Source organism: Camponotus vicinus, unplaced genomic scaffold, assembly GCF_025532165.1.
Source record: "Camponotus vicinus isolate PSW18456_S1 unplaced genomic scaffold, iyCamVici1.0 SCAF_3, whole genome shotgun sequence".
Lineage (NCBI taxonomy): Eukaryota > Metazoa > Arthropoda > Insecta > Hymenoptera > Formicidae > Camponotus > Camponotus vicinus.
In genome coordinates, this window is record NW_028141967.1 from 13,607,576 (window position 1) to 13,631,386 (window position 23,811).

Genomic DNA, 23,811 nt, shown 5'->3' on the forward strand with positions numbered 1-23,811 from the left:
TTAAATGCCATCTTTTAGCAATTCCTCCAATAACCAAATCCAATGGAACATTAGTGAAAAGACTCTCCACATCCAATGAGACCAAATCGTACCAATCATCTAAGAACACATTGTTAAGTCTTTTAATCAATTCAAAGCTATTCGCAATATGGCTATTCGGATTAGGTAAATTTTTGTCTAACATGTTGTGAAGGAAAGACGCTAGCGAATAGTTGTTTAGACTGTGATGCTTCATATGTGGGGCAAACTAAAAGGAGGTTACTGACCAGAATTAAAGAACATCGTTCTGATATCAATAAATCTTCTGGTTCTCTCTCAGTTGTGTCTCTTCATAGATTGAACGGACATGAGTTTGATTGGGAGAATGTTTCCATTTTGGAGGAGGAACCTAGATATAAAAAGAGGCTAATTGCTGAGATGTTACATATCTCTGGTCAGAACCATGGCCTTAACATTCAGAGCGATACCGAATTCTTGGATAAGATGTATTTGCCCATTATAAAAAAATGTTCGCAGTAATTATTTGAAATTTTTCCTTCGTTCTGTCTTCTTTCCTTCTGTGACGTTTTGTTCCTCTCCTTCCTTTCCCTTCTCTCTCTCTCCCCCTTCCCCCCCCTCTTTTTGATGTTTCGCGTTCTGTGCTATATGTGATCCCCATGTGCCTCAGTTCGGCTCTGTTGATTGGAACGTTAAGTTGTGCTTAACTTGCTCTCCCTTTGTGTTCGATTTTTTGATTTGAGATCACTTTCAAATTTAGAGACCGGTATGTGATTTTATTATATTAACTTTACTCTTGCTTTATATGAATGTTTCTCTTAAGTAGTTTCCGGATTGTTTGTTAAATTATTGCTCTGTCTTGTTTTTCTTTTTTAGAGTGTCAGATTTTTAAGCTTTTACTCGCACATATTTGGACCATCAAGTTTCCAACTGGTCATCGATTTATGCATCTTTGACTGTTTTTTCTTTTGGAAATGGTCATGGACCTGTGTGTGGGTTTTCCTTCCGGTTTTTTTGGAGAGGATCATCTCGTTTTTAACAGTATACTGGTGGTATGCGGTACGAGCTTTCGGGTTTTCTGTGGCGATACGTTAATGCGATGCGTTCTTTCCTTTTTTGTGATTGACGGTTTAAATTTTCCGTTATTGTACATATATTTGCTTCCGATTTTTTGACTTTGCGTTGTTCCGAAACTTATTTACATTTCTCCTATGACCGTTAATTTTAATTTTATCTTAATGTTTATTATTCTCTTTGTTAGTCGACATTGAAAAGGATCCGAATTGGATTGAAACGCGGCGTTTGTCATGTTCAAATTAAATAAACATTTTCATATGGTTATTTTATTGTAATAACCGTTTTATTATTTTTTGCATATTTCCACCATTGCGTTGGTCCTTGTAGCCTTTTAACTAATTTTTTATTGAAATATTTCTGACTATGAAACATTTTAGTTGTGACACTTATGAATTATATTATAAACATAGACATGAAACGTCTCATTTGAAATCTATATGAAGCATTTTGAAACATTGCATATATATTTCATGTTTAGTGGGTAATGTCATTTAGATCTAAAAGTTCTTCTGTAACCCCGTGGTTGTCTGAGGTTATAAGTGACGATCCAACTTTGCCCTTGCAAGAAGGTTGTACAGATTGCCCACTCTCACGTTTTGTAATTCGGGTTTAGAAAACGTTATGATCCCAGAGTATCTTTTTTTTTTTTTTTTGTAACCCTAAGGAAATGCTTTATGCATACCTTCGCCCCCGGAGGAGGGTCGAGGCTTATGTGGGACTCCCGGCCGTACCAAGTGTCGGTCCGCCGGGTTACCCGCTAAAACCTCAGGAGTGGCCTTCCGCGCGTCTGGAGGAGCAGGCGGGAACCCGGAACTGGCGGATGCAATACATCGGCATCCCCGGCTGTGGATCCCCTCCGCGCATATGACCCGGCGGTCTTGGACTAACCGCCGGATCTCCTTCCCAGGGGAGGGCATTGCCCTCCCCCTCCTTCCTAACTGTGAGCGGACAGGGCCACGCCGTCCGCTCCCCTTCCTCGTGAACCCGCTTGGTCACCTCGGGCCCCAGCCCTCGGTGACTGGGTCCAGAGGGACTCGCACTGGGGCGGTCCGCAGACGACCCCATGCGTTCCTGGGGGGGGTCTCAGTCCCCCCCTTATTCTCTAGCTCCGCCCTAAATTGGGCTTGAGGGAGCGTTAAACGCTCCCTCTCCTCTCTCAGTGCCGAGCATTTGACTTTGTGAGGAGGAGGAGGGGATAGTACCTCCTCCCACCTCCTCGCCATCCTGTCTATCCCAGAGTATACAGGGTGATTCTAAATAACTTTATGTTTTTGCAAAAACATAATCTTGACCGAATTCTAAGACCATTTTTCCTTTGGCAAAATTTCGTACAAAGCATAGTTTTTGAATTATTAGGTGAAATATTTCACTTATTACGGGTCGGATACAAGAGGCAGGCAAGAGCGGCACAACTGACTGTCAGACGCGGGCACTCACGCGGAGCGCCTTCGGCGATCAGCTGGTCGCTATACTATGCACGGACATACATGCGAATACATACATTCTCTTTCTCTTTTCTCTCTCTCTCTCTCTCTCTCTCTCTCTCTCTCTGCTCGCTGATTTTGTTAGATTTTTAGAGGATACTGTAGAGGAACTAACAACAAAGGGAGAGTGTATGGTATTAGGAGATTTTAATATAGACTTTATGGTAGACTCGTTCTATACAAAGAAATTGCAAAACCTAATGTTGAGTTTAGGTATGAAACAGTATGTTAATAAACCGACGAGAGTCACTAAGGATAGTCAAACAATTATTGATCTACTTTTTGCTAATAATAAAATGCAATTACAGGTAATTCATGAACCTAAAATAACAGATCATGCGTGGCTAAAAATCGTGTTATATTTAAATAAAATTAAAAGTAAGTATAGAGAATTTAATGCCAGAGACTATAATAAATTTAGTATAGATGAATTTAGTAGTCTAGTGGAAAACAGAATGGGGGAAGGTCAAGATTTGAAAGTAAATAGGAGAGCGAAAAAATTTGTTGATAGCATAGTAGAGGCACTGGACGTTATAGCACCTAAGAAAAAGTTTAGAATTCCAAAAGTTTGGGAAGGGAAACAATGGTTTTCAGATGATATAAGAGAAGCAGCAAATAAAAGGGATGAAGCGTATAATAAGGCAGTGTACGACAATATGGAACAGAATTGGTTGCAGTTTAAAACTGAAAGAAATGCTGTAGTTAAATTAATCAGGGAAAAGAAGAAGGAATACTATGAAGATATGATAGATAGTAATAAAGAAAACCCTACGAAAATGTGGAAAACTTTGAAAGAATTAATTAGAGGTGAATCAAGGGGTACAAAAGATATAGATAATATAGATTTTGAGATAATAGACGACATTAACGGATGTAATATAGCTGATAAATTCAACATATATTACGTACAAAGTATTAGTAACATAGTGAAATCTATAAATATTGATAAATCTAGAGACACGGGTAGAAGAATTGTTTATACTATTGACAATACAGGAATTGTAGAAAACTTTGAGATGATTAATGTAGAGGATTTAGAGGAAATTGTTATGAGATTACCAAAAAAGAAAGGGACGGAAGAAGGAATAATTAGCGATGTATTAAAGTCAACGTTTAATGTAATAAAAGAAGAGTTTGTTGAAGTAATAAATAATTCTTTGAGGGAAGGTTGCTGTCCAGAGAGTTGGAAAACATCAACGATAATACCGATTCCAAAAATAGAAAAAGCTAAAAAAGCAAGTGAATATAGACCTATTAATATGCTACCAATATATGAGAAAGTGTTAGAATTAGTAGTAAAGAAGCAAATTGAAATGTATCTGGAATTTAATAGTATTATAACAGAACATCAATCAGGTTTTAGAAAACAGTATTCGTGTGAAACGGCAATGCAAACTGTTGTTGACGAATGGAAATTAATAGTTAGCGAAGGAAAAATGGTTGGAGTAATATTTATGGATCTTAAACGAGCTTTCGAAACAATAGATAGAGAAAGATTAATAGAAAAATTATATCAATATGGAATTAAAGGGATGGTTTTAGAATGGTTAAAATCATACTTAAATAATAGAACGCAGCAGGTTCGTTTTAACGATAAATGGTCTAAATTAATTGCCACTGAATATGGAGTGCCGCAAGGATCTGTACTAGGATCCTTGTTGTTTATTGTATATATTAATGATATAATTAAAATTTGCCCTGAAGGATGTAGTATAAAAATGTTTGCGGATGATACATTAATATATGTAGTTGGTGAAAGTAGTGAGCAGTTAGAGTCAGAAATGAATATGGCATTTAATATGGTAGAAAAATGGATGAATAGGAATAAATTGAAAATGAATGCAGGAAAAACGAAATATATGATAGTTAGGAGTGTAAGAAAGGAACTGAAAGGAAATATTGTATTGAAATGCTTGGACGGAACTGAGATAGAACGAGTAGAGATAATGAAATACCTAGGAATAAATATTGATGATAAACTTCGATTTAAAGATCATTGTGACTATATGTTAAAAAAGATAGGAAAGAAGACGAGTTTTTTAAATAGAATAGGAAATTGTATATCGGCATATACTAGATGTATTGTATATAAGGCAATCATCGCACCTCACTTCGAATATTGTGCAACGTTGTTAATGGATATGGGAGAAACACAGCTGGATAAATTGCAAGTAGCGCAAAATCGGGCAATGAGGGTTATATTACAGTGTGATAGGTATACCAAAGTGGAACATATGCTGCAAGCGTTGCAGTTCATGTCCGTAAGACAGAGGCTATATTATAATGTATGTTTATTTATTTTTAAAATTGTAAGGAATTTGCTGACAGAACAGCTACGAAATAGACTAGAAATAGTAGGAAATGTAAGTGAAAGACAAACGCGACAGGCCGGAGATATTGCAATACAATTTCACAGAACAAGAAGTGCGCAAAAGAGTATGTTTTATGAAGGAGTGAAATTATATAATGATTTACCAGCCGAAATGAAACATTGTGATAGGATCGAACCATTTAAGCGAATGTTAAAGGAATATATATTATTTAATGTTATTTAATGTAATTTAAAATTGTATACTACAAATAGCTGAGAAAGCTAATAAAGGTCAATCAATCAATCAATCAATCTCTCTCATTCGCTCACTTACCCGTGTTTTTTTTCTTTTTTTTTTTACGAGGGGAAAATGCATTTTATGCATACTCACCGGTCGGTCCGGTGAGTTATGTGGGACTCGAGTACCAAGTCTAATTACCAACTCGGTACTCCCTACCCACTAAAAACCCCTCTCTTTTTACGAATTTCCTCTGGGACACTATCTGACTTCCCAAGATCTGTTTTGACACAACGCCAAAGAATAATTATTGTTACCTTGTTCGATGACTTCTGCTAATTATTGCTGTAGTTTCTTGAGAAATAAATATTCCGATAGATCGCACTTTCACTCAAATTTAACGTAGATATCACACGTTACAAAAGACAGAGACATCCACACTAAATAATTAATCGAAAGTTTTTCTTTTTATAAACTGTACTCTTTTGTAAACTTCAACGTAACCACATTTATTCACTCACTCGATAAAACGAGAATTTACTAAACTATCACTATCTCTATCATTAATCACTATCAATCACTGCCGAATAATCACCGTTAGCAACTAAAAATCCCTCGATGAAAGAAATACACGCGGACACACACGTTATTACACGACGCGACGACGCAACAACGCGACAACGCGACGATGTTTATTCGGCGGTAGCAAACAGCTGTAGTTATGTTAGATTACGGTAGGTTAAGGTACTAACAGTGCTGCCGAACGTAATCATGTGTTTGACCGAAGAACGCGGCCAACGCGATACAATATTAAACATTTAACATTGTATGTTGGCCGCGTTCTTCGGTCAAACACATGATTACGTTCGGCAGCGCTGTTAGTACCTTAACCTACCGTAACCTAACATAACTACAGCTGTTTGCTACCGCCGAATAAACATCGTCGCGTTGTCGCGTTGTTGCGTCGTCGCGTCGTGTAATAACGTGTGTGTCCGCGTGTATTTCTTTCATCGAGGGATTTTTAGTTGCTAACGGTGATTATTCGGCAGTGATTGATAGTGATTAATGATAGAGATAGTGATAGTTTAGTAAATTCTCGTTTTATCGAGTGAGTGAATAAATGTGGTTACGTTGAAGTTTACAAAAGAGTACAGTTTATAAAAAGAAAAACTTTCGATTAATTATTTAGTGTGGATGTCTCTGTCTTTTGTAACGTGTGATATCTACGTTAAATTTGAGTGAAAGTGCGATCTATCGGAATATTTATTTCTCAAGAAACTACAGCAATAATTAGCAGAAGTCATCGAACAAGGTAACAATAATTATTCTTTGGCGTTGTGTCAAAACAGATCTTGGGAAGTCAGATAGTGTCCCAGAGGAAATTCGTAAAAAGAGAGGGGTTTTTAGTGGGTAGGGAGTATCGAGTTGGTAATTAGACTTGGTACTCGAGTCCCACATAACTCACCGGACCGACCGGTGAGTATGCATAAAATGCATTTTCCCCTCGTAAAAAAAAAAAAGAAAAAAAACACGGGTAAATAAGCGAATGAGAGAGAGAGAGAGAGAGAGAGAAGAGAGAAAGAGAATGTATGTATTCGCATGTATGTCCGTGCATAGTATAGCGACCAGCTGATCACCGAAGGCGCTCCGCGTGAGCGCCCGCGTCTGACGGTCAGTTGCGCCGCCCTTGCCTGCCTCTTGTATCCGACCTGTAATAAGTGAAATATTTCTCTTAATAATTCAAAAACTGTGCTTTGCACGAAATTTTGCCAAAGGAAAAATCGTCTTAGAATTCGGTCAAGATTATGTTTTTGCAAAAACATAAAGTTATTTAGAATCACCCTGTATATCTCCTAAGAACAAGAGCAGGGCAATAGCACAGAATGTGAATACAGTCTTCTTTATCCTCGCCACAGGCGGCAGTCTTTCCGCTCGGCTAGGCCGAAATTAATTAAGTGGACCCTGAGGGCCACGTGGCCCGTGAGTAGACCAATGGAAACATTGAGCTTCTTTCTGCTCATGGTTAGAAGTTCGTCCGTCCTTTTAGAGAGGGGTTGGTTCAGTAGGAGTTTGGCTTGGCGACAGCTCTGAACTTGACCCCACGAAACCAGATGTTCCCATTTTCACAAGGACTCTGGTAAGTCTTTTACCCATGGTAAAGGGGACGACAACCACTTGTCTGGCCTCGAGGGTGCCTAGCTTTGCCAGGCCATCCGCCACCTCACTGTCATGGATTCCCTGATGACCGGGAACCCAGGCTAAGGTGATCTTAGTGGATTCGCCTAGTTTGTTGAGCGCTAGCATACAATCCCAAACCACCGAGGACTCAGTGGTGGTCTTAACTAAAGCGTTGATAGCTGCTCAACTGTCGGAGCAGATGAGTATGTTTCTGTTAGTGGCTGAACTAACTGAAGTTAAAGTGTTTGCACACTCAAGGATGGCTAGAACCTTGGCTTGAAGTACCGTGGCCAGCTCCCCAGGGGGAAAGGATTCCCTATGATTAGTCCTTGAGCCGTAGACTCTAGCTCCAAATCTGTCTGCCCCCGAGCCATCCGTGTACCAGATGTCCCAATTTGGTCGGCAGATTCATTCTGGTTTACTCCAATCTTCCCTAGAAGGTATCTGGTTTTTGAAGAACTTAAAGACCTGGGATTTCTTAGGTATTCTATCCTACAGCAGAGTGAATGGGTGTTCATGGAATAACGTTAGCTTGGTATGATCAAGATGGCGACCCCTCCACTCGCCCTGACACTTTAATCTGTAGGGGGAAGGTTTGGCTGTGCTGATGATAAAGCGATCCAAGGGCGGAAGACAGAGTGCAATCTGAAGCGCTTCCTTAGGAACGGTTCTCATGGCCCCCATCGCCGCCCTGAGGTAACAATCTTGAAGGATTTTGAGTAGGTTCCTAGCCCCCACCTTTTCCACCCTGGGCCACCAGACCACCGCAGCATATGTGAGGCGGGGTAATAAAATGGCTTTGTAGATCCAGAGGGCAACTCTGGGTTTAATGCCCCACGTTCTACCTACAGCCCTTCTGCATGCCCACATGGAGGTGTAAAATTTTTTACGTTTGTCTTCAAGATGAAATTTCCAGTTTAATTTGGGGTCGAGGTGAACCCCCAAGTATTTTACTGAAGGAATGTATGGTAGCTTTTTGCCCCAGAGCCTCAGAGGCCCTACGGGTTCGGGCTTGTATTTTCCAGTGAAGATCATAGCCTCAGTCTTAGACGGGTTAACTGTGAGACCTTTTGCTTGACATCAGTTTTGAATAATCTTAAGTACTTTATCCATAAGCTCCTTAAGGGTTGAGAGAAAGCTGCCTCTTATAATTGCGGCCACGTTATCCGCGTAGCCACAGACAAAGAGGCCCGCTTCTTGCAATTTGACCAAGAGTTCGTCCACCACAAGGCATCACAGGAGCGGAGAGAGAACGCCGCCCTGTGGGCACCCTCTGGCCGGGAGACCATTCAGAGTTTTGTCTCCATAATCAACAGTCAGTTCTGTCCGATACTTTGTGTCCAATCGATCAGAGTTTCGGGAATGTCATGCCTGTGCATGGCTTCTTTGATCGCTGAGGTGGTATCGAATGCCCCCTCGATATCCAAAAATGGTCCTAAAGCGTACCCTCCTGTCGCTAGCTGTGTCTCAATTTTGCTCACAAGGTTGTGAAGGGCAGTATCCGTGGATTTGTCCGCCCTATAAGCGTACTGAGAAAAGGCCAGCGGTCGGGTAGTGAGGGAATATGTCCTAATATAATTGTCTATCAGTCTCTCCAGTGTCTTCAAAACAAAGGAGGTAAGACTGAAGTCTTTGGCCAAGACATGACCGTTTCTGCCTGGTTTAAGTATAAAAGAGACTCTGGTGCCACTCCAGACAAGGGGTACGTGTCTAAGGGCTAGCCCTAAGCACTTTAACTAGGAGCCTATCAAAAGGCTCAATCCTTCTTGTAAACAGGCGGGATAGATCCCGTCTGGTCCGAGTGATTTATAAAGTTTGAAGGTTTTGACGGCCCATTCAAGACCCTTGGGATGGACTATCTTCGCCACTAACGAACAATCCCTGGGTTCGGAAGCGTCCCTAGGTCTAGTGCGAGCGGTAGAATGATTGTCGACAGTTCGAAAACCTGGGAAGTGGGTTTCCATAAGATGTTTGATAGATTCAGTGAGGTTGACTGTATAGCCTATGTCGGGGCGTTTAAGGCATCCCAACTGGGTGTGATTGTCGGAACGGAGTATTCTGTTTAGCCTGGAGGCTTCTGGAGCACTCTCGACGCTTTCGCAGAACTCTGTACAACTGCTACGTTTACTTCTAACTATTTCCTTGCTATACCTGCGTTCCTAAAGGCTTCCCAGTGCAAAGACAAGCAAGAGTTTCTTGTCTTGTTAAAGAGCCTCCTGGTCTCGGATCTGAGCTCTGATAGCTCTTTATTTCACCAGGGGACTTTGGTCTGAGACCGTATAAGTTTCAGGGGGCAGTTTGCCTCAAAGGCATCCGAGATAGCGTTGCTTAAACAAGCCGCCGCAGTTTCCAGGTTATCCCTGGTATGGAATCTGGTCGGAACGGTAGTTAGTCTGTTTTTCAGATCTAACCTGAAGCCATCCCAATCCGTTTTCTTAGGATTCCGCTTCCACGAGATCGTGGGTTGTTGGCGGAGGGTGAGACGTATCTGCTTGTGGTCAGATCCTGAAGGTTCATCTAAGACCCTCCAGTTTCCTATCAGTTCAGACACGCCCTTAGTACAAATAGTAATATCGATTATCTCCTGTCTTCTAGCACCCATGAAGATAGGTTTCGTACCTCTGTCGAGGATGATAAGTCCCTTGTCCAAGATGAAGTCCTGTAGACTCTCTTCTCTCGGGTTGATGTTTAAGCTCTCCCAACCGACATGGTGGGAGTTAGCGTCACAATCCAGGAGGAGTTCGAATCCTGCCTCCTCAGCATGGGCAACCAGGTTCTTAACATTGTCCTGAAGTGGAAGATCGCAGGAATCATAGGGCATGTAGGTTGACTCTATGAATAAGTCCATTGTCATCCCTCCTACAGGTTGATACTCGTCTGCACGACAGTTAGATCTTCGCTGCTGAGCTGGGACAGAAAAGTGATATTAAGGCCTTTTGCTGCAATGCATGTCCTTAGTTTGCGGTTCGAACAGGCTCTGAAAATAGTTCCACAGCCGCCCAAACCTTTGATAGCATTATTAAGGAGCCAAGGTTCCTGGATAATGGCAAGGTGTGTGTGCATCGCAGCGGTGCTCCTGGCAAGAATAGCCGAGGCACCTTTACTGTGATGCAAGTTAATTTGGGTGATGAGTACCGTGGAGACCGTCATATTTAGGTAGTCCCCTCTGGTGTCCCCTCTGGTGTCCCCTCCACGGATTCAGGCTTCCTGCCGCACTCCCTATCGAGCAGCCTAACGGATGCCCGTCCGATACTGCAGCTGGGCCTGAAATTGCAGGACTTCAGGGCGTCCAGATTGATCCCCAATCAGCCAGGCGAAGTGGGTGCTCGTGGCATCACTACTCACGCTCCCCCTGGTGACGATCCAATCTCCGGTCGCCAGTCCTGCGTTTTATCTGCCTCAAGGCTTCCTCAGCAGACAAGTCTGGCTCCTCCACGTGTACCACCACTCTATGGCGCCTAGGCAGCTCATCGACCGGCACTACACGTAGGGAGTTTCCTCCCACCTTCAGATCGGAGGATAGGCTTTTTAGCCAGTCCCCTGATTGCTCGTCGTCGCACACAAAAACAAAGGCTCCGTCTCTCTCCCAGGAGCCGGAGAATATGGGGGCTTTTGTACCCTCGGGTAAATCGAGGATACGCCCTCTAATCATTTTCCTGATCAATCCACAATCCGCGGTTCCTAGCTTCTTGTCAGGGAAGCCCTCCAAAATGAGGGCTAGTTTGACAAGCCCTTTGATCGCTTGGGCATAAGACGCTTGATCATTGATCTTGGGTCGTTTGCCCTGGCGAGTATCGATGGGGCTAGGGGTGTTATTCCCCGGCCAGGCGCGTTTAAGCGCCACAGTCGGGGCCCCACCGCTACTGGGCCCAGGACTAGAATCAGCTTCAGCGGGAGGGATTTGGGCTTTGGTAGCCCCTCCCTCCTTCTGAAGCTGTTTCTTGTAGCGTCTCCTTGCTGCTCCGCTGTATCTGACTCGGGTTTTAGATACCCCCGAGTTGAATTCCTCCGGTCGTTCGCTCCCTAAGGAAGTCACGCCCTGGAGGACTTTGTCCATAATGGTGTCTTTTGTCGTTTTGTTTGGTAATTTTGTCAAATCCATATTCGTCCCACGAGAACCGCGGATGCGCGATATCACCCAACCAGAGCCGCGAATGGCTGGGGCTTGGCTAAATACCCCGGAGGTCGCCCGGTATCTGGGGGAACCGTTCGAGACGCAGCATCCCCTGCGCCACGCAGCCGTCGGCACGGTTTTATTAACACTTTGGCTTGGGAGGTCCCTCTTCGTTGGTCGCACCCGGCTCCACCCCTGAACGGATGGGCCCAGATGCGACCGTAAGCCTCTCCACCACACCAAGGTGGAGATCCATTCGGGGGGAGAAAATATTTATATAAGTAATTAAATTATTTTATACGTATTAAATATTAAATATATATAAAAATATATATTAGTTTTAATTATATACTAAATAACTATATATTGGTTTGGTAAAAAGTTTGCTGGAACGTTTTTCTTACGGAATTATTGAAATATTATAATTTATCATTTAAGATACTATCATATAAGATACTATCGATATTGGCGAATTATTAGAATCATTAAAATAATTTGCAGATTTACAAAGATATATATTTTAACATAACTTGTGTGAAGTGTGCCAAATTTTTATATTTTAATCTTAAAGCGATTTTGTTGAATTTAAATTTGAAATTTTGTCACTTATAAAATATATTTTACGTTGAAATATATTTTTAAGTTGTATAAACTTTATAAATCATTTATAGTTAATATTGATTATATAAATTGATATACGATAAACACAAGTTACATATTAATTTGATATTTTATTAAACGATTAATTTTTTAAATATTTAATAATTTTTTTACTTTTTAAATTCTCTTGTTTATTTTACAGACGCTAAAAAATACTTCTTATATACATAACATATATTTTTTAGATGACTTTTTTTAGACTGTATTAGACTTTATAAGATAAACGCTATTGAGCTATTAGGATTAATAATAAATAATCAATCACTATTTTTCAGGCACGGTGTTCTTATGGCTGTTCTGGCCATCATTTAACAGTGCAGACTTGACAGGGGATGATCAACAGCGAGCCATAATAAATACTCTGCTTTCGATATCTGCTAGCTGCGTAATCACATTCGGCGTATCCGCATTGGTTTCTAAAGACAACAAATTCAACATGGTGCATGTGCAAAATTCAACTTTGGCTGGCGGTGTAGCCATCGGTACAGCTGCAGGTATGCTAAACGATCAGTGATAATTATTAAGAAATTATCTAATTATTTTTGATGTCTAATCTCATAAACAAAACAAGATATTTTATTTTCAATTGCAGAAACACGCACGTTACAGAAATAAATAATTATTTACAGTAACTAATGCATCTCTCATGATCTTGATTTTGATAAGTATATATTGTAGAGGTGAGGAATATTGATTAATATTTGCTTGTCTTGATCGACGATATTTGGTATAGTTTATGAGATATTTACATGTTAAAAAAGCGTAGATTATACATGAATTCACAACTTTTCGATCTACGATTGTTGCTTTTGCTTTCAATGAGATCTATTTATAATTATATGATTTCATATGTGTTTACAACTTTTTGCGCAAAAAGGAATTTATTTCACATTATCTTGTGTTTTTGATATATAAAATAATATCTATAATTGTATAACTCTATATAAATTTGCAAATTTTTACAAAACGAGGTCTTATTATTGCTATTTCGTATTGAAAATATCGGAAGAATAGAGCAAAAAACAAAAGTAAGAAAATTTGAAAACACATGAGCAACTAATAAGCGAATATGCAAGAAAAAATTAGAGTGAAGAAAATAAAAATTTAAAAATAAGAAAATTAAAATAAATTTTTGGAATATTGCACATTAGATAATAAAGATATGCATTTTGAGATTATGTCAAAGAGTTTGACATAATTTGATTGAAATCTAGATAGAAAACAAAAACGCTGTAATAGATTAAAAGATTATCTGCCGAATTTCAAATATAATTACACAGGCCTGCAAGGTTCAGTTACAAAAAACAGAGTAGAATCTCATAGATTTTGTGACGCTGAAAACAAATCTGACCGCAGAATTTCCCCAGCACGTCAGATTTTTGAGTAATTTGTAGTTGAATGGCCCAAAAATCTATTTTGGCCAATTTCATGAATTTATTGTGGGGAAATCAAATTTTTTCAGATATTTCTGCCAATGGCATCGTATAGTACTCACTTTCACCTTTGAAATCCACTTCCGATTACCGCCGCACGATTTTTTTTCGCTAAGATATATAAGTATGAAGTTATAAAAAAATTTACGTTAAAGAAAATTTACATAGATATCAATATGGTAGATCCATCATCTTGAAATTTGAAAAGATTGACATATGTCAGGTTCGGTTTCCCAAAAAAGTATTGTAAAGAAATATCCAATACAGTTGTCACACATTTTAATAAATTTTTCTAAATTTTATGCCTTTTTATTATGATTCTAACTACCATATTGGACGTACCATTTTTTATTTCAAAAGGTGACAGAAGGTATATAAAAATGTATATTTTTACCCTAATTTTGATTCGTAGTGAGATAGAGACGTGGCACGGTTGATTTAGAATAGTTTATTGCATCCCTGTGCATGACTTATAACTTTTAATCTTATAAATTTAACTTTTATCTTATAAATTAAGATAAAGGATACGCGAAGGAATAAGGCATATAGAAAATAGAATGCAAAAGATTTCTGGAAGATATATATATATATATATATATATATATATATATACAGGGTGCGCCAAAAGTCTGGATACACCTAAATATCTCACAAACGGTGCAATTTAGAAAAAAATGTTTCAGGCAAAAGTTGTATGGTTTCAAGGGGGACATAAGGTGGTACCATTGGTTTGACCTTGAAGAGTCATTTGAAGGTCACTTCAATTTTTTTAAATGGAACACCCTATATATTTTTGCACACTCTTGTAGCTTATCTCGAGAGCTTTCCAAAACACTATAATTAAGTACCTTTTTGTTAAGTACTTTTTGAGTTATGAGGCTTGAAATAATTTCTTAATTTTACATAAACCGTAAAATATCTTGTAAAATATTCATTTTTCGATTATCTTATCTTAATACTTTTATGTAGAAAATAATGAGAGGAATCAATTGGTGTAAAGAAAACACATAGTTGTTTTTAAGAAAAAATATGGAATTGTTAATTGCAAATTACATATTTTTTCTTCAAAACAACTATGTATTTTCTTTACACCAATTGATTCCTTTCATTATTTTGTACGTAAAAATATTAAGGTAAGATAATCGAAAAATAAATATTTTACAAGATATTTTACGGTTTATGTAAAATTAAGAAATTATTTCAAGTCTCATAACTCAAAAAGTACTTAACGAAAAGGTACTTAATTATAGTGTTTTGGAAAACTCTTGAGATAAGCTACAAGAGTGTGTAAAAATATATAGGGTGTTCCATTTAAAAAAATTGAAGTGACCTTCACGTGACCTTCAAATGACTCTTCAAGGTCAAACCAATGGTACCGTCTTATGGCCCCCTCGAAACCAAACAACTTTTGCCTGAAACATTCTTTTCTAAAATGCACCGTTTGTGAGATATTTAGGTGTATCCAGACTTTTGGCGCACCCTGTATATATACCCAGTCAGCAAAGTCTGTTCAAACAGATTTTGTCAATTTCTGCTACAAATTTTTGTCGACAGTAAGATTGCAGATTGTATAAAAAATTTGTTATATCAAATAATGATAACAGAATGTCAGCAGAAATGTTACAAAACCTGCTGACATAATTTGATAGCAGAAACTGAACAGGATTTGTTTAAAATTATCATAGCAGATTGATGGCAGAAATCGAGCAAGATCTGCGCAACACAGTTTGATATCAGATTGGTTGCAGAAACCGAGCAGGATTTGCGCAATGAAATTTGATATCAAATTCTCGGCAGATATCGAGTAGAGCCTGCTGATATAACTGACGGCAGATTGATGGCAGAAATTGAGCAGGATCTGTGCGACGCAATTTGACAACAGATTATCGGCAGAAACCGAGCAGGATCTGCGCAATGAAATTTGATGTCAAATTATCAGCAGAAATCGAATAAAGCCTGCAGATATAACTGACAGCAAATTGATAGCAGAAATTTAACAGGATCTGTGAGACGCAATTTGATAGCAAATTGATAACAAAAATCGAGCAGGATCTGCGCACACAATCTCTGATAGCAGATTGACGGCAGAAACGGAACAGAGTTTGCATGATTCGATAGTTCCTTCACTTATCGCTACGTGAGCTGTACTTTCTCGTAATCTAATTTCTGTCAGAAATATATATAAAGTCGCGAATATGAATAAAAGACTAAAAATATAGTAATTATTATATCATTTTAATTTCTATCACTTTAATTTCTGATATCTGATACAAGCAGATGAGATTCAGAATATTAAACTGATTGGAATTAATATGATAAATGGAAAATTATTCATGTACTGCCTATTTAAGGCATAAAGCAAGAATTTAATTCTAAATAAATTACATCTCCAGTTTTACAAGTTACATTTACTTTTATCATTTACTTTATTATTAATTAAATTAAATTAAATTAGTCCTTCGCTATATGAGATATAACTACGATATAACATATATTACATTAACATATATTACGATATAACATATGACATATATGTCATTTTAGAAGAAAATTGTAATTAACTTGCCGATAATATTCTTATTTAGCACTTGTAATCAATTTTGTTGCATTTATATAATATTAATAAAAGTAAGCGCAAATCTTGTGCGGTTTCTGCTGTCAATTTGCCATCAGGTTGCATGCGCAGATTCTGCTCGGTTTCTGCTGGCAATCTAACATCAAATTGCATCGCGCAGATCCTACTCGGTTTCTGTCGACAGTTTGTTGACAGGTTATGTTTTACAGACTCTGTCGCCAAAACAAAAGCTTAATGCGGACACAGATGGCTATGGTTCTGGTGTGGGATTCTGATCGAATTTGCTGCCAATCTGCTGCCAACCTGCTAACATTTTGCTTACTGGGTATATATATATATATATATATATATATATATATCTTCCAGAAATCTTTTGCATTCTATTTTATATGCCTTATTCCTTCGCGTATCCTTTATCTTAATTTATAAGATAAAAGTTAAATTTATGTAACGATGCACCCCCGAATGCATCGTTTCCCGGCGAACACCGGCCGGAAGCTGCCGCCCGACGAACATGGGTCGGACAATGGCAGAGGCGCAGTGCGCCCATTTTTTAACGTTTAGAGAACAACCGGGCAGGGACTCTCAACTATTGAGAGACTACCGTCGGGAGCCGTTACCGGCGGCTGAGAACCCGCGTTCGGCACCCCGAACTCCCCCGGGCGGACCCGAACCGCTCCGATTTTTACCGCCGCTCGGTGGGAGTAATTACCGAATACGCCGGCGCGGGTAATTAGCCGAGTATAAAACGGGCTCTCGACGGCATAACAGACAGATCCTTGCGATCCTCTCAAGCGCCAAGCTAGTCAGAAGGCAAGCAAAGCAGCTCAGAGAAATCCTTGCGAGAATAACAAGGCCAGAAGGTAGTGAGAACGCTGCCTCCGCCGATCGATATCGGCGCCTGTGAAATCGCCTCCGAACCAAGATCCTTATCAGGCATCGCGCCTTCACGAGGTGGAACGAGAGCCGCCTCCGACGCTCGCTAGCGTCGCGACGCCTTCCAAAAACCCGCAATCCATCCGGGAATTATCAAGAGACGAGCCGAATAGTAAATAAGATTAAAGCCGACCGAATTAAAGCCGAACAGCTGAGCGCTACGAACCGTGCATAAAAACCGCGACAAAAACACGCCCGACAAGTCGCAAGAAAGCGATAACGCGCCGATACCGGGAAACGGGCGAGTGCATCGCGCCCGGAAATAATTGGTACATTTATACACACACACACTCGACACATCTGTACATATACATTTATACACGCGCATACACATTCACACACACACAACGCATCTGTACATATACATTTATACACGCACATATACACGCGCATACACAACACATTTGTACATTTACATAGGAAACAATAAAGACTTATTGCACACACATTTCCGCGTTACCGAATTATTGATTCCGCCACCTGGATCCGACGGCTATCCATATAATTGCGTTTCCGCGATACACGAAAAACCGCCCGTTACATTGGCGCCCGAACAGGGACCGTTTAAATAGAAAACCGTGCAGGTGTGTGTGCGCGTAGGGAGGCGCGTGAGAATGAAGGGGTGGATTTACGCCCTGCCGAAGGCCCAGCTGGCGGCCATGCTGCAGTCATACGACCTCGATGACTCCGGACTGCTGGACGAGCTCCGTCGCCGAATGAGTACGTTTGTCGATGATAATCCGGACGAGTTCGAACCACCGATGGGGGAGGCAAGCGCGGGGCCGGCTCCGTGCATTACGGTGACCACTCCCAACCAACATGAGCATGCCGTGGAAGCTCCGGCCACGGACGCGAAGATAATTAATCAGATCCGGAAGTGGGGTTGCCATTTCGATGGTCGAGACCCTGCCGCGTTCCTAGAGCGACTCCGCGAACTCAGGGACGGATATGGGATCTCGGGGCCCCAGATGCTAAAGGGGTTGCCCGAGGTGTTAAAGGGTGATACGTTGTTGTGGTACCGGAATCACCGCGAGGATTGGCGGACGTGGAACGACTTTGAGCGCGCATTTCATCTGCAATTTTTTCCACGGCGATACGCGGCCTCGTTGCGCCGGGAAATCATGGGTCGCCATCAGACGAGCGGCGAGGAATTTACACGCTACTCCACGGTGATGATGACACTGATGCGTCGGGCCGGAGGGTTTTCGCGCGAAGAGCAGCTCGAATTAATATACGAGAATATGCATCCCGATTATAAGACGTATGTTCGCGTGGACGATATTCGGAGTATCGCCGAGTTGCAGGCCCGGGCAAAAGAATTTGAAGACATAGAGCGGGAGAAACGAGAGATGAAAAAGCGCGAGAAACCGACCCCGACCGTCGCCGCCGCGTATAACAAGCGCGAATGCTGCTGGCGCTGCAAGCAGCGGGGGCACACGCGGGCCCAGTGCCGGCGCCCGGCGTTAAAGTTCTGCTCCCAGTGCGGCAAGGACGGCGTGTTGACTTCCGAATGTCATCCGCGTCCGGGAAACGAATCAGGGGCGGGGGATCTTACGGTCGCGACTCCCGCCCGAAATTCCGCGTAAGGTTTCTTCCCCGACCGCATATATACGTGACCATCAAGGGACGGCGGTTCGACGCCCTGATCGACTCCGGGTCGGAAGTCTCCCTCATAAACCGCCACACCGTGGACTCCGACGGGAAGGAGTAACCGAACAAACAGGGGAAGGGGGACAGATCCTGCTGGTGGACGGGACGCCGGCGGACGCCCCCGGGACCGTGGTCATCCCCCTTTGCGTACAAGGCAAGAAGGTCACGCACACCTTCACGATTCTGCCCGAGATGGAGAGTGATCTCCTCCTCGGGATCGATGCTCAGGCCAAATTAAGGCTGAGGATTCCGACACCGCCCCTGTCCATTATCGGGGAGGGAGGTCAGTGCTGGGCCGCCAAGGGGCTGGCCAGCCAGACACCGGAGGAGCACCGAGCGCTCCAGAAATTTTTAGAGGGGGAACTCCGGAAGTTCGGAGAGATCGACAGACCCACCGGAAGAATCCAGCATAGAATCCGCTTGAAAGACGCGACACCCATCAAGCAGCGGTACCGGCCGCGGAATTCGGCCATGCAGGCCATAATCGACCGCGAAGTGGAAGAAATGCTGGAGCAAGGCGTTATTGAACCCTCCGATAGTCCGTGGAGTTCACCGATAGTGGTGGTCCGGAAGAAAGACGGCAAATCCCGTTTTTGTATCGACTTCCGCCGCGTAAACGAGGTGACCCACCGCGACGCGTACCCGCTACCCCAGGTGACCGCCACCCTAGATAAGTTAAGGGGGGCCCGCTATCTGTCGACTCTCGACCTTAAGAACGGGTATTGGCAGGTACCACTCACGCTGGAGAGACCAATTACCGCCTTTACGGTGCCCGGAAAAGGGCTTTTCCACTTCCAGGTCATGCCGTTCGGGCTGCACTCGGCGCCCGCCACTTTTCAACGGCTATTAGATACCGTCCTCGGACCCGACCTCGAACCGCACGTCTTCGTGTACTTGGACGACATAATCGTCGTTAGCCGCACGTTCTCGGAACATCTCGAGCTGCTCGCCGAAACCTTTCGTCGACTCCGGGAAGCGCGTCTTCGACTGAACCCGGAAAAGTGTAAATTCTGCGTCGAACAATTAAAATATCTGGGGCACGTAGTGGGACGAGACGGGATCAGGACGGACCCGGAGAAAGTTAGTGCCGTGGCCGGTTGGCCAGAGCCAACAACGATAAAACAACTCCGCCAATTTCTCGGGATGGCGTCATGGTACCGACGGTTTATCGAGAACTTCTCAACCATAGCCGCTCCGCTGACACAACTGACGCATAAAAACGCCCGATGGAAATGGGGGGACGAGGAGGCAAACGCGTTCCGCGCTCTCAAGGAGCGATTAATTTCCGCGCCCGTTCTCGCTTGCCCGGATTTCACGCGACGTTTTTGTTTGCAAACGGATGCCAGCAGTATCGGACTCGGGGCCGTATTAACGCAGCGCTACGAAGAAGGCGACCGAGTTATTGCCTACGCGAGTCGCACACTCAACGCGGCCGAGAGAAACTATAGCGCAACGGAACTTGAGTGTCTCGCCGTCGTATGGGGCATCCGCCGGATGCGCAACTACCTGGAAGGATACGACTTCACGGTCGTAACAGACCACCAGGCCCTGAAGTGGCTGCGAAAAATCGACTCGCCCACGGGACGTCTCGGGCGATGGGCATTGGAACTGCAGCAATATAACATGGAGATCCAATACCGCCGCGGGACTCTGAATCGCATCGCGGACGCACTATCGCGCCAACCCGAGAGCTGTGCCGCCCGCACTACACGCTGTCGCTGGTATCAGCGTATCCTCCAGGAGGTAAAAGACGATCCCACCGCAAGACCGGAATACAGAATCGAGCAAGGGAGGCTCTACAAACACGTGCTGCACAGCCTCGATTTCAAGGAGACACCGGAGGCGCAGCAGTGGAAGGTCTGCGTTCCACAACCGCTCCGGAAAAGGGTGCTCGAGAAGGCCCATGATGCCCCGACCGCCGGACACTTGGGAATCGCCAAGACTATAGCCAGAATGGCCGAACATTACTACTGGTCGGGAATGTTCCGCGAGGCGGCAAATTATGTCAAGGCTTGCCAAAATTGCCAGAAACACAAGGCGAACCAACACCGACCAGCGGGGAAAATGCACGCGACCAACATCACGCGACCATGGGAACAAGTGACAGTCGACCTGGTGGGACCATTACCACGGTCTCGCAGAGGGCATACGTGGCTATTGTCCATGCAGGACAGATTTTCGAAGTGGGCCGAGTTCGTGCCTCTTCGTCGTGCCACCGCCGATGCCGTAACACAGGCGATCACCAACCACGTCATCCTGAAACACGGCCGTCCAGGATCGATTCTTACGGATAATGGCACGCAACTCCGCTCAAAACAACTGGAGGAACGTTTGGCGGAGAGCGGGATCAAGCACGTAACCACCCCGGCATACGCACCACATTGCAACCCGGTGGAGCGTACGAATCGCACGATCAAGACGATGATCAGCCAATACGTAGACAAGGACCACCGCACCTGGGACGAGCACCTGCCGGAGTTGCAATTTGCGTACAATACGGCCGACGCAACCGGATACACGCCAGCCTACTTAAACCATGGAAGAGAGCTCACCGCACCGGCCGAAACCGAGGAGCAGAACACGACGCCAGAAACACCAGACGCGATGCACCAGAAGTTGCAAGAAGCATACGAGCTCGTGCGCATCAACCTGGCCCAGGCGTTTCAACGCCAGCGAAAATATTATGATCTAAGACGCCGGCCATGGAAACCGCTACCAGGAGAATGGGCGCTAAAAAAGGAGCATCCACTGTCAAAGAAAGCGGACTCCTTCAACGCAAAACTCGCGCCAAAATTCAGCGGGCCGTACGAAGTCAGACGGTTAATATCGCCCGTGATCGTGGACCTGAGGAGCAAGAGGGGGAGGTGGATACGTCACGTACATGTTCAAGATCTAAAAGCAATCGAGCAGAATCAAAACATCAATAATCCGGGAGAAGACGACCTCATCCCCACCGACAGCGATGACGATGCCGAATGATCCACGAACAAAGAGTGACAAGCCTGAGCACGGTCACAAAGCCGCAACATGTCGAGCGAAACGGACGACATTTTAGCCGCGATAGACCGATACTTGGCCGAGGAGGCCGATACGGGGACCGTACCAGCGGAACCACCGGGGCCACCAGAGGAGAAGTCCCGGCCACCACGGGTCAGAACCGTGATCCAGCGGTCCGACCGGGAGAATGCCAGGAAGGCCGCTATCCTGGCGACACCGCCTCCGCCGCCGCCGAGACGCCGTCAACCGAGACCCTACGAGCGCCGACCGCCGCCACCGGCCCGAGAGAATCGGCCGGCAGCAACACCAGCAGAACCAGAGCCGGAGCTGCTGATGCCGATGGGCCCGATTCCCGCACCGCCGATTCGCGTCCAGGTCGAACCGGGCCTGGTGTTCGAGGTCCCGCACTTCGCGGTCCACGTATCGCGTAGATACCGCCCACGCACCGCAGACGGGCAGTGGATCCTGCGCTTTAGCCGCGACAGCAAACTGCGCTACCACCGGCGCATTAGATAGGCCCGAAGATCCGGCTACGCCTCAAATTCAGGCGATATTTAGCGGGGGGGCGATGTAACGATGCACCTCCGAATGCATCGTTTCCCGGCGAACACCGGCCGGAAGCTGCCGCCCGACGAACATCGGTCGGGCAATGGCAGAGGCGCAGTGCGCCCATTTTTTAACGTTTAGAGAACAACCGGGCAGGGATCTCAACTATTGAGAGACTACCGTCGGGAGCCGTTACCGGCGGCTGAGAACCCGCGTTCGGCACCCCGAACTCCCCCGGGCGGACCCGAACCGCTCCGATTTTTACCGCCGCTCGGTGGGGGTAATTACCGAATACGCCGGCGCGGGTAATTAGCCGAGTATAAAACGGGCTCTCGACGGCATAACAGACAGATCCTTGCGATCCTCTCAAGCGCCAAGCTAGTCAGAAGGCAAGCAAAGCAGCTCAGAGAAATCCTTGCGAGAATAACAAGGCCAGAAGGTAGTGAGAACGCTGCCTCCGCCGATCGATATCGGCGCCTGTGAAATCGCCTCCGAACCAAGATCCTTATCAGGCATGGCGCCTTCACGAGGTGGAACGAGAGCCGCCTCCGACGCTCGCTAGCGTCGCGACGCCTTCCAAAAACCCGCAATCCATCCGGGAATTATCAAGAGACGAACCGAATAGTAAATAAGATTAAAGCCGACCGAATTAAAGCCGAACAGCTGAGCGCTACGAACCGTGCATAAAAACCGCGACAAAAACACGCCCGACGAGTCGCAAGAAAGCGATAACGCGCCGATACCGAGAAACGGGCGAGTGCATCGCGCCCGGAAATAATTGGTACATTTATACACACACACTCGACACATCTGTACATATACATTTATACACGCGCATACACATTCACACATACACAACGCATCTGTACATATACATTTATACACGCACATATACACGCGCATACACAACACATTTGTACATTTACATAGGAAACAATAAAGACTTATTGCACACACATTTCCGCGTTACCGAATTATTGATTCCGCTGCCTGGATCCGACGGCTATCCATATAATTGCGTTTCCGCGGTACACGAAAAACCGCCCGTTACATTTATAAGAATAAAAGTTATAAGACCAGTCATGTACAGGAATCCAATAAGCTATTCTAAATCAACCGTGCCACCTCTCTATCTCACACACACACATATATATATATATATATATATATATATATATATATATATATATATTGTGATCGTGGTTTTTATTCCGGACCGTACGAGACCGCGCGGTCGGCTCCTCGACACACCTTCGACGCGATCCGCGATCTCGCGTATCCACTTCAAAATATTCGCAAAAAATCTCTAAATGATTGGGCGCCAGGGAGACCATATCACACAAAAGTAGCGAAAAATGTCGACACGACGCAAAAAAGTGGAGACGGAGAAACGAATGTGACGGAATATAGGATGGTATTTAACACAGTAGCTCAGCAGTATAATGGAGAGAGGGTGAGGTCGGTCAAAACGGAGGAGAGAAGATTGAGAACCCACTGGAAATAAGAAGACGATATATGCAATAAAATATTATATTATAATAAAAAGAATAAAGATGACGTAGATAATATAGATTCGCGATCGACACAATTTACGCCACGGAATAAATAAGCTCGC

The 23,811-nt window shown here is 43.8% G+C and overlaps 1 protein-coding gene and 1 long non-coding RNA gene across 12 annotated transcripts in view; both read left to right on the forward strand.

Annotated features, from left to right (window-relative positions):
• The window catches only part of Rh50 (Rhesus blood group-associated glycoprotein Rh50), a 415,396-nt gene that overhangs the window by 297,987 nt on the left and 93,598 nt on the right, over positions 1 to 23,811 (forward strand). For all 11 annotated transcript variants that reach the window (XM_083092852.1, XM_083092847.1, XM_083092854.1 and 8 more), the window contains one exon: positions 12,335 to 12,553. In XM_083092852.1, coding sequence (XP_082948978.1) covers positions 12,335 to 12,553 — 219 coding nt within the window. The remainder of the gene's footprint in view (positions 1 to 12,334; positions 12,554 to 23,811) is intronic.
• On the forward strand, positions 228 to 1,338 carry LOC145967847 (uncharacterized). The gene is made up of 2 exons (XR_014437577.1): positions 228 to 763; positions 874 to 1,338. It is a non-coding gene; the product is annotated as an uncharacterized LOC145967847 (long non-coding RNA).